Raw genomic sequence first — 12,518 nt, forward strand, 5'->3', positions numbered from 1 at the left:
ACCAGACCCCCCTAACAGACCTGGTCCAACCAGACCCATCCTAACAGACAGACCTGGTCCAACCAGACCCCCCTAACAGACCTGGTCCAACCAGACCCATCCTAACAGACAGACCTGGTCCAACCAGACCCATCCTAACAGACCTGGTCCAACCAGACCCATCCTAACAGACCTGGTCCAACCAGACCCCCCTAACAGACATACCTGGTCCAACCAGACCTGGGCCCTAACAGACATACCTGGTCCAACCAGACCCATCCTAACAGACAGACCTGGTCCAACCAGACCCATCCTAACAGACATACCTGGTCCAACCAGACCCCCCTAACAGACATACCTGGTCCAACCAGACCCATCCTAACAGACATACCTGGTCCAACCAGACCCCCCTAACAGACAGACCTGGTCCAACCAGACCCCCCTAACAGACAGACCTGGTCCAACCAGACCCCCCTAACAGACCTGGTCCAACCAGACCCATCCTAACAGACCTGGTCCAACCAGACCCGGGCCCTAACAGACAGACCTGGTCCAACCAGACCCATCCTAACAGACAGACCTGGTCCAACCAGACCTGGGCCCTAACAGACAGACCTGGTCCAACCAGACCTGGGCCCTAACAGACAGACCTGGTCCAACCAGACCCCCCTAACAGACCTGGTCCAACCAGACCCATCCTAACAGACAGACCTGGTCCAACCAGACCCATCCTAACAGACAGACCTGGTCCAACCAGACCCATCCTAACAGACAGACCTGGTCCAACCAGACCTGGGCCCTAACAGACAGACCTGGTCCAACCAGACCCATCCTAACAGACAGACCTGGTCCAACCAGACCCATCCTAACAGACAGACCTGGTCCAACCAGACCCATCCTAACAGACAGACCTGGTCCAACCAGACCCATCCTAACAGACAGACCTGGTCCAACCAGACCCCCCTAACAGACCTGGTCCAACCAGACCCGGGCCCTAACAGATAGGATCCAAACGGACCCGACATAAGAGATTCCAGCACAGCAAAATAGCGATAATGTAACCATTGATTTAATACCAATGTAATTACAAAAGAAGTAATTTATTTCCTTTAATTTAATGTATGTAATATGTTGCTTATCAAAATAATTACAGTATGGGCTATAATAAGCAAGACTTCATAAAACAATCCTCATATCAGCGTTGAACTACCTGGATATAACCTCCCTACCTCCCACTACAGCCCTTCTCCAGAAAGACCTGAAGAAGAGACCTGTAGCTGGAATAATCAACTCAGCACTGGTGATGATCAACCACGTTAGTGTGATTACAGCAATAAGGATAGTTATATATAGATAGTTATATATAAGAAGTTATAAATAAGTAGTTATATATAGATAGTTAGGTAGTTATATATATGTAGTTATATACAGATAGTTACATATATAGGTAGTTATTCTGTATATGGGGCTATAACTTAAACCAAAAGCCAACTGGTGTGTATGTTTGTGTGTCTTTGAGCGGGCTGTAAGACACGCTGCCTCAGTGCTCATTTCCAAGACAGGTTATCGTTAGTCTAATAGCTACTTTTAAAAACGGAGATTGAAGAATTTGATATGAAAAAGAAAGATGATGGGATCCTTGCGAGTCCATATGGGTAAATCAGTTTCAGATCTGCTCACCCGAGACCCGCAGCAATGTAGACTAGACCCGACCCGTGAGACATGGCAGGATTTAGTACCCGACCTGCTTGGGTCTCAGGTAGGGTCTGGGGTCTCAGGTAGGGTCTGGGGTCTCAGGTAGGGCCTGGGGTCTCAGGTAGGGTCTGGGGTCTCAGGTAGGGTCTGGGGTCTCAGGTAGGGTCTGGGGTCTCAGGTAGGGCCTGGGGTCTCAGGTAGGGTCTGGGGTCTCAGGTAGGGCCTGGGGTCTCATGTAGTGTCTTGAGTGGACCCTTGAAAACCTCTACTCACAAGCACTTTTTGTTACAGCAAGTCATAAATAAAGTGCTGACGCTAAAAAAATAATAATCTGTAATCGGTGGAAGTCACAGGACTGTAATAAGTGCATCCAATCATTGGTTGCCACCTTGAAATGACTGGATGGCCTAGCTGCCTGTCAACCTGCCTACCTGCTTAGCGAGTGTCATTTGTTTCCCCCCAGTTTGGAGGAGTGGCTTTGGAGGGAGGCCTGAAGGGAAGGTTGGGGATTTTCAAGACCTGTAGCACCCGATAATGTAATAATTAACTGATAATGTAATAACGCCTGATAATGTAATAAAAGTTTGACTTAAGTCAATCGAAAATGTAATAAAACCTGATAATGTAATAACTTAACCAATAATGTAATAAAATTTCCTGACTGATAATGTAATACCATTTTCCTGATAATGTAATACCATTTTCCTGATAATGTAATACCTTATTACATTATTGGTCAAGTTATTACATTATCAGGTGGGTCTTTTTTTTTCAAAACTGGTAACGTAATACTTGACTGATAATGTAATAATCTAAAAAAGCGAATGAATACTGATGTTAGGGTACTTTGTGGTATACTTTGGCATACTTTGTGGTACTTGTGGTATGTGTCTTATGATACTTTGCAGTATACTTTTGGGTGCTTTGAGGTACTTTTGTGATATACTTTGGGGTACTCTGTGGTATACTTTGCAGTACTCTGCAGTATACTTTGGGGTACTTTGAGGTACTTTGATATTTTACGGTAGTTTGCAGTAAACGTTGGGGTACTTTGCAGTACTTTGCGGTACTTTGCGGAATACTTTGAGGTACTTTGTGGGGTGCTTTGGAGTACTTTGCGGTACTTAGTGGTATACTTTGGGGTACTTTGTGGTACTCTGCAGTACTTTGCAGTATACTTTGGGTACTTTGCGTTATACTTTGGGGTACTTTGTAGTACTTTGTGGTATACATTGAGGTACTTACCCATACTTTGCAGTAATGTGTGGTAATTTGTGGTACTTTGTGGTATACGGAGGTACTTTGCAGTATGCTTTGGGGTACTTTGCGGTACTTTGTGGTATACTTTGGGGTATACTTTGCAGTATACTTTGGGGTACTTTGCTGTATACTTCGGGGTACTTTGTGGTATTTTGCAGTATTTTGCAGTACTTTGCATTATACTTTGGAGTACTTTGCGGTATACTTTGGAGTACTTTGAGGTACTTTGTGGTATACCTTGGAGTACTTTGAGATACTTAGTGATTAGTAGGGCCCTTCAAAAAGGGGTTTAGTATTTTATCTTAGCCTATATAGTAGGAGACAAGATTTAATTTAAGACATAGTTTTAACTATATGAATTGAAAGCAAAATGTATGAGGCAAATTATGTGAGGCTGCTGTTCATAAACTATAGTTAAGAGCTGCTATCCATTGACTATATTTCAGATTGCAATACCATAACTCCCCCGATACTCATCTCCAAACTCAGCAACTGTCTCAACACTGGAGACAGTCAACCTCTCACCCTCAACACTGGAGAAAGTTACCCTCTCACCCTAAACACTGGGCTGTTTCATATCCTCTGTACAAACACGACTGCATAGTTACCTACAATTCCAGCTCAATTATCAATTCACTGATGACAGCTGCGGTAGGCCTGATCTCCAACACTCTCTACAGTGACTTGTCCTGCATGGTGTTGCTTCCATAGCATGTTGGTAGTGTTGATGTTCTCAGTCAGACGCCCTCTGAATCATGCATATACGGGGATGTTTGTTGTCCATGTCTGGACCTTGGTGATCTGTACATCAACATACTGTACTTGTAAATACACTGTCTCCACAGGGGTCCCACTGCTGTTCAGGCAATTGGCTGCTCCTGCTTCCTGCTAGTCCACTAGAATCACTTTCATCTTCCTGCTGTAGTCCACTAGCATCTCCATTATCTTACTGACGTTCAGGTGGAGGTTGTTGCCCTGACAACATTTAGTTTGGCACTCCACCCCCTCCACGAAGGCCTTCTCATTATTGTTGGAGATCAGGCCTACCGCAGCTGTGTCATCAGTGAATTGATAATTGAGCTAGAATTGTAGGTACAGTAACTATACAGTCGTGTTTGTACAGAGGATATGAAACAGCCCAGTGTTGAGGGTGAGAGGGTGACTTTCTCCAGTGTTTAGGGTGAGAGAAGATGAGGTGTGGCTGCCCACTCTCACCACCTGAGGTCTGCCCGTCAGGAAGTCCAGGATCCACCTGTGCAGGAAGGGTTTAATCTCCAATCTCCATCCTGCATTTGGAGATGAGTATGGGGGAGTTGTGTGGGCATTACTGTGCAGGGTTGTGTGATGTGTAGTGCAGTAGATCTATGGTAGTAGTGCTTGTAGTTAGTGCATGCTGCATGCCGCTTCTGCTTGCCACTCTGCTTTCAGCTACCGCCGCCAGCTAGCCCTCCTTATGGAGGGTGAAAAGAGGAGCCGAGTGCGTAAGTCTTCTGCCAGTACAAAGCCACTCCACCGCCAAGACTCCTACAGTGCCTCCCCGCGGCCACACATGGTAAATGTGTAACTCGCGGTCCCCACTCTCGGTGTGTGGACACGCACTGGCTCCTGCCAACCACTGTCCCAGCTATGGGCAAATAGCATTGGCAGATGTGGCTCACAGCCATTGTAGGCAACCCATCTAGGAGAAGGTCACTCCGAACAAAAACCACAGGTGCTGCTCGTGCCTGGCTCCGCACCGTATACCATCTGGAGGTGTGGAGCAAGGGCGGATGAGGGTTTTAAGCCCAAAACGGCCAGAGTAGGGCTGTGAGGAGTTGCGCCCCACAGTCCTGAACCAGCAAAAAGACCTGATGGAAGAACACTGAAGAGATACCCAGCCCGGAGGAAGCCCGGGGCCCCCGTCTGGAGCCAGGCCCGGACGGAGGGCCCGTCTGCGAGCGCCTGGTGGCTGGGCTTTTCATGGAGCCCGGCCGGGCCCAGCCCGAAAGAGCAACGTGGAAACAACATCTCCGTCTCATCCGTCCCGTGGACCCACCACCCGTGGGAGGAACTGTCGGGGTCGGGTGCGCTGCCAACTAGGTGGCAGTGAAGGCGGAGGGCACTGACGGACCGGACCCAGGTGGCAAAGGCTGGCTCTGGGGACATGGAACGTGACCTCACTGGGGGGGAAGGAGCCGGAGCTTGTGAGGGAGGTGGAGCGATACCAACTACACCTGGTGGGGCTAACCTCCACGCACAGCACCGGCACCGGAACCAAACTCCTGGATAGGGGTTGTACTTCTCCGGAGTTGCTTATGGTATGGAGCGTAAGGCAGGTGTGGCTATACTATCTAGCCCCCAGCTGAGCGTCTCTGTGCTGGAGTTCACCCCAGTGGACGAGAGGGTCGCCTCCCTGCGCCTTAGGACTGTGGGGGGGGGACTCTGACTGTGGTTTGCGCTTATGCACCGAACAGCAGTTCAGAGTACTCAGCCTTCCTAAGTGGAGTCCTAATTGGGGCTCCTGCAGGGGACTCCACTGTCCTATTGGGGGACTGCAATGCACACATGGGCAATGATGGAGAAACTTGAAGGGGTGTGATTGGGAGGCATGGCCACCACGATCTGAACCCGAGTGGTGTTTTGTTGTTGGACTTCTGTGCTAGTCACGGTTTGTCCATAACAAACACCATGTTCGAACACAAGGATGCCCACAAGAACACCTGGCATCAGAAAACCTTAGGCCGAAGGTCGATGATCGTTTTCGTTATTGTATCATCTGATCTGAGGCCATGTGTTTTGGACACTCAGGTGAAGAGAGGGGCAGAGCTGTCCACTGATCACCATCTGGTGGTGAGCTGGTTTCGATGGCAGAGGAAGCCTCTGGCCAGACCTGGAAAACCCAAGTGTGTAGTGAGGGTTAACGGGGAACGTCTGGAGGAAGAGCCTGTCCGGAGAGATTTCAATTGCCACCTCCGGCGGAGCTTCTCAGGCATCCCTGTGGAGGTTGGGGACATCGAACATGAGTGGTCGGTGTTCAAAGCCTCCATTGCTGAAGCTGTGGCTGGGAGCTGTGGCCTGAGGGCCATAGGTACTTCAAGGGGCGGTAACCCCCAGACACCGTGGTGGACACGGGGGGTCAGGGAAGCCGTCCGACTGAAGGAGGAGGCCTTCCGGGATATGTTAGCCCGGAGGACCCCAAAAGCAGTAGCAGGGTATCGACTGGCCCAGAGGGCTGCAGCTTCGGCCGTGACCAAGGCAAAGCAGCGGTGTGGGAGCAGTTCGGAGGAACCATGGAGAAGGACTTTCTGTTGGCACCAAGGTGTTTCTGGAAGACCATCAGACACCTCAGGAAGGGAAAGTGGGGGACCATCCAAGCTGTATACAGCAAGGATGGGACACCGCTGACCTCAACTGAGAAGGTTGTTGAGCGTTGGAAGGAGCAATTTGAGGAACTCCTGAACCCGACTAATCCACCCTCTACGATTGAGGCAGAGCCGCAAGATGATGGGGGGTCATCGTCAATTTCCCTGGAGGAGGTCACTGACGTAGTCAAACAACTCCACAGTGGCAAAGCCCCAGGGACTGATGAGATCCGTCCAGAAATGCTGAAGGCGCTGGGTGTTGAGGGGCTGTCTTGGTTGACACGCCTCTTTAACATTGCGTGGAAGTCTGGGTTAGTGCCAAAGGAGTGGCAAACTGGGGTGGTGGTCCCAATATTAAAAAAAGGGGACAAGAGGGTGTGTGCCAATTACAGAGGCATCACATTACTCAGCCTCCCAGGGAAAGTGTACTCCAAGGTGCTGGAAAGGAGGGTCCGGCCGATAGTCGAACCTCAGATTGAAGAGGAACAATGTGGATTTCATCCTGGTCGCGAAACCACCGGCCATCCAATCCCTGTACACCCAGAGCAAGAGCTGTGTCCGTGTTCTTGGCAGTAAGTCAAGATTTTCATGGACAGGATATTGAGGCGTAGCCGTGGGGAGGTGGGTTTGCAGTTTGGTGAGCTGGGGATCGCGTCGCTGCTGTTTGCAGATGATGTGGTCCTGATGGCATCATTGGCCTGCGACCTCCAGCACTGGATAGGAACTCTGGATAGGTTCGCAACTGAGTGTGAAGCGGCTGGGATGAGAATCAGCACTTCTAAATCTGAGGCCATGGTTCTCAGCAGGAAACCGCTTCTGCTGGTCCGTCCACTTCGAGTAGGAAATTAGTCCTTACCCCAAGTGAAGGAGTTCTAGTATCTGGGGGTCTTGTTCACGAGTGAGGGAACCATGGAGAGGGAGTTTGGCTGGAGAATCGGAGCAGCTGGTGCGGTTCTGCAGTCGCTTTACCGCACTGTTGTGACGAAAAGAGAGCTGAGCCAAAAGGCAAAGCTCTCGATCTACTGGTCTATCTTCGTCCCTACCCTCACCTATGGTCATGAAGGATGGGTCATGACCGAAAGAACGAGATCACGGATACAAGTGACCGAAATGAGTTTTCTCCAGAGGGTGGCTGGGGTCTCCCTGAGAGATTGGGTGAGAAGTTCAGTCATCCAGGAGAGACTCAGACCCGCTGCTCCTTTGCGTTGAAAGGAGCCAGTTGAGGTGGTTCGGGCACCTAGTTTGGATGCCTCCTGGGAGGTGTTCCAGGCGTGTCCGGCTGGGAGGAGGCCACGGGCAGACCTGCAAACTCTGGAGTAGTGAAAAAGGTGACGACATACAAAACTAAAACCCTCTAGATTCACTGAAACTACCATGGTTAACATAAAAAAGGTGGTTGTAGCCAAAAGGTGACAAGTTTGCAGGTCTGCACGGGGTAGACCCAGGACTAGGTGACGAAACTACATCTCCGCACTGGCCTGTGAGCGGCTAAAGATTCCCCAGGCAGAGCTGGTTGATGCTGCTAGGGAAAGGGATGTCTGGGGCCCCCTGCTGGAACTGCTGCCTCCGCGACCCGACCCCAGATAAGCGGATGAAGATGGATGGATGGATGGATGATGGATGGATATGGGGGAGTTATGGTATTGCAATCTGAAATATAGTCGATGGATAGCAGCTCTTAACTATAGTTGATGAACAGCAGCCTCACATAATTTGCCTCATACACTTTGCTTTCAATTCACAGAATTAAATCAGTTCCTGTCTCCTACTATATAGGCTAAGATAAAATACTGAACCCCTTTTTGAAGGGCCTTACTAATCACTATGTACCTCACTCTAAAGTATACCACAAAGTACCTCAAAATACTCCAAAGTATACCACAAAGTACTCCAAAGAATAGCGCAAAGTACTGCAAAATACCACAAAGTACCCCAAAGTATACAGCAAAGTACCCCAAAGTGTACAGCAAAGTACCCCAAAGTATACCATGTAGTACCGCAAAGGACCCCAAAGTATACCACAAAGCACTGCAAAGTACTCCAAAGCATACTGCAAAGTATCTCCGTATACCACAAAGTACCACAAATTACCACACATTACTGCAAAGTATGGGTAAGTACCTCAATGTATACCACAAAGTACCGCAAAGTATAACGGAATGTACCCAAAGTATACTGCAAAGAACTGCAGAGTACCAAAAAGTACCCCAAAGTATACAACTAAGGACCGCAAAGTACTCCAAAGCACACCACAAAGTACCTCAAAGTATTCCACAAAGTACTGCAAAGTACCCCAATGTTTACTGCAAACTACCGCAAAATATCAAAGTACCTCAAAGTACCCCAAAGTATACTGCAAAGTACTGCAAAGTATTGCTGTGTACCCCAAAGTATACCACAAAGTACTGCAAAGTATACCACAGAGTACCCCAAAGTATATCACAAGTACCTCAAAGCACCCAAAAGTATACTGCAAAGTATCATAAGACACATATATGTATACCACAAGTACCACAAAGTACGCCAAAGTATACCACAAAGTACCCTAACAGCAGTATTCATTCGCTTTTTTAGATTATTACATTATCAGTCAAGTATTACGTTACCAGTTTAAAAAAAAAAAAAGACCCACCTGATAATGTAATAACTTGACCAATAATGTAATAAGGTATTACATTATCAGAAAAATGGTATTACATTATCAGTCAGGACATTTTATTACATTATTGGTTAAGTCATTACATTATCAGGTTTTATTACATTTTCGATTGACTTAAGTCAAACTTTTATTACATTATCAGGCGTTATTACATTATCAGTTAATTATTACATTATCGGGTGCTACAAGACCTTTACATTTTTTTTGTCTATTAGGAAATCACAGACCGCATACTGCACCTTTAAGGATAAATAATATGAATCGGCTTGGTTCAATTTGTTGACAGAGAACGTCTCTGAGAGAAGCAGTACGAGGCAGTGGGCTGGGGAGTACGGAGCCCTTGACTTGTTGAATTCTTGTCAAGTCATCGGGCTTGAAGACTACACCCAGCACTATGACATCACACACTGAGGCAAGTTTCAGAACACATTCTCCTTCTCTCTGAAGGAGAGTGGGAGGGAGAAAGAGAGAGTGGGAGGGAGAGAGAGAGAATGGGAGGGAGAGAGAGAGAGTGGAAGAGAGAAAGAGAGTGGAAGGGAAGAGAAGGAAAGAGGGAGAGAGAGGCACACGCGAGCCACACACAGACACGGCAGGAATTAAAATGGAAAATCCAATTTCCAGCCTTACCTTATCAACGGGTAGTGGTAGTGGCGCTTGAATGACGCTGCAGGAGAAACAGAGAGAGAGAGAGAGAGAGAGAGAGAGAGAGGGTGAGGATTAACGCTCTCTCTTTGTTGACAGTCTGGAGGCATGAGGAGGCTCTGGGAACTAGTTCAACTTTGCTCTCTGTTAATCCTTAACTGTGGGTGCAGCAGCAGGACAGAGGCAGGCACTAAGACGGGGCGGGAACCATAAAAGCAAAAGAGGACTGGGCTTCAACAGTCCACCCTGGATTCCTCGCCTCCCCCCCTGACGACTGACCATTGTGAAACATCCACGGCCTGGTATGAAACAGCTGTGCTGCTGAGAGGGTATGCAGGGGTTGAGCAGGCCGGGGTAGGGCAGGCGTAGGGCAGGCCGGGGTAGGGCAGGGGTTGGGCAGGCCGGGGTAAGGCAGGGGTAGGGCAGGGGTAGGACAGGCTGGGGTAGGGCAGGTTGGGGTAGGGTAGGGCAGGCTGGGGTAGGGCAGGTTGGGGTAGGGCAGGCCGGAGTTGGGCAGGCTGGGGTAGGGCATGTTGGGGTAGGGCAGGTTGGGGTAGGGTAGGGCAGGCCGGGGTAGGGCAGACCGGGGTAGGGCAGGTTGGGGTAGGGCAGGTTGGGGCAGGTTGGGGTAGGTTAGGGCAGGTTGGGGTAGGTTAGGGCAGGCCGGGGTAGGGCAGGTTGGGGTAGGGCAGGTTGGGGTAAGGTAGGGCAGGCCGGGGTAGGGCAGGGGTAGGGCAGGCCGGGGTAGGGCAGGTTGGGGTAGGGCAGGTTGCGTAGGGTAGGGCAGGTTGGGGTAGGGCAGGCCGGCGTAGGGCAGGTTGGGGTAGGGCAGGTTGGGGTAGGGCAGGTTGGGGTAGGGTAGGTCAGGTTGGGGTAGGGCAGGCCGGGGTAGGGCAGGTTGGGGTAGGGCAGGTTGGGGTAGGGCAGGTCAGGTTGGGGTAGGCTAGGATAGCCCACACCAGATGAACCCAACCACTGGAGTGTTTAGTTTGACTCAGATGATGTTGAGGAGGAGGACCGCTCCGTGTTGAATGACCCTCTGTATGTGAAACCGGTCTTGTCTGGACCACAGTTTAACATACAGCATCTTCAGGAACCAGCATGACGATTTAGGCTCAAAGTGTTGATTCAGAACCGTAGTTACATTTAGGGAGCACTTTGCAGACTGAGCGTTTATGGAAAAGCTTTGCAGCTTTTTCCATATTCCTGATGTGATCAAGACAGCATGCAAAACCACAAGCCAGGTCTGATCTTGATGTGCAAATGAACTCTGCCCATTCCTGACCAGAAAGAACACCCAGGGTCTACCGTACTTCCTCCATTTTGTAGGATACGATCTCTACACCTACTCTATACGTTTCAGACCTAGCTGCCCTCTCCTTAGCAGGACTCTTATTTGACCTGTGCTACTCCTGACCGCTTATCTACCCAGCGACTGTAATGAAATATCTCCATCGAGCTCCTCTCAACTCACCTAGCCGCACCTAACCTGTACCTATGCGCCCACAACTCTCTCTGGAACCAACGCCAAGCTCACCTGAGTTCACCTGCAGGCCCCGCCCTGACCTCTAGACCCCGCCCTGTGACCAGCGCTCGTCTTATCTATCACCTTCCACTGGATAACCAGCCGGAGCGCCACGCTGCCGCCACACGAACGTCTCCATGTTCACCTCGACCGAAAGCACATTCCTGATACACTGAGAAACTGCATGGCAATAAAACCCATCCTGAACACCAGAGAGGCCGACCCCAACCCCAACCCTGAACACCAGAGGTCGACCCCAACCCCAACCCTAACCACCAGAGAGGCCAACCCCAACCCTGAACACCAGAGGTCGACCCCAACCCCAACCACCAGAGAGGCCAACCCCAACCCTGAACACCAGAGAGGCCGACCCCAAACCTGAACACCAGAGAGGCTGAACCCAACCCCAACCCTGAACACCAGAGAGGCCGACCCCAACCCTGAACACCAGAGGCCGACCCCAACCCTAACCCTAAACTTGAAAACTAGAGGCCGACCCCAACCCTAACCCTACCCCAACCACAACACAGCCACACTCTACAGGGCGGTGGGAAGACTGAACACCAGAGAGGCTGACCCCAACCCCAACCCCAACCCAACACAGCCACACTGCTCCCCAAGTCAGACATGTTGAGACCACTAATTACATTTAAAGAGTGGCAGGAAAATCAGGATGGAGCTGTGAGTCAGTCAACAGCAACACGGTCAACGACAACGACAGTAACCTAGTTATATGAGTAAAGGCAGGGTGGGTAGAGAGAGACCATTAAGACCTAGTCCTATGAAACAGACAGGGTGGGTAGAGAGAGACCAGTAAGACCTAGTCCTATGAAACAGACAGGGTAGATATAGAGACCATTAAGACCTAGCCCTATGAAACAGACAGGGTGGGTAGAGAGAGACCATTAAGACCTCGCCCTATGAAACAGACAGGGTAGATATAGAGACCATTAAGACCTCGCCCTATGAAACAGACAGGGTAGATATAGAGACCATTAAGACCTCGCCCTATGAAACAGACAGGGTAGATATAGAGACCATTAAGACCTCGCCCTATGAAACAGACAGGGTAGATATAGAGACCATTAAGACCTAGCCCTATGAAACAGACAGGGTAGGTAGAGAGAGGACATCCAGATAGGTCAGCGTCAGGAATGCCACACACACCCAATTAACTGCTCAGCTTGGTCTGGGTAAACCCGATGACGTCTGGATCTAATCTCTGCCAACGGGGGATTACCTGGATCACCTGCCGAGCGCCGAGGACAGCAGAGCGCCAGCTGCTCTCTCTCACCAGACACGTCAAAACTCTCCCGTCCGCTCTGCCGCCAGCGTTTCCCTCAACATGACAGGCAGGGCTGCTTCACACGCGAGGACACTTTCTGTTTCAAACATACCTCCGGTCCCTCCCTCTTTT

At 49.9% G+C, this 12,518-nt stretch overlaps 1 protein-coding gene across 6 annotated transcripts in view; it reads right to left on the minus strand.

The window, feature by feature from the left end:
• slmapa (sarcolemma associated protein a) overlaps nucleotides 1-12,518 on the minus strand; it is an 80,472-nt gene that overhangs the window by 41,105 nt on the left and 26,849 nt on the right. For all 6 annotated transcript variants that reach the window (XM_084445989.1, XM_084445990.1, XM_084445988.1 and 3 more), the window contains exon 4: nucleotides 9,562-9,598. In XM_084445989.1, the coding sequence (XP_084302115.1) occupies nucleotides 9,562-9,598 (37 nt within the window). The remainder of the gene's footprint in view (nucleotides 1-9,561; nucleotides 9,599-12,518) is intronic.

The sequence above is a fragment of the Borostomias antarcticus genome (genome assembly GCF_949987555.1).
Source record: "Borostomias antarcticus genome assembly, chromosome: 11".
NCBI lineage: Eukaryota > Metazoa > Chordata > Actinopteri > Stomiiformes > Stomiidae > Borostomias > Borostomias antarcticus.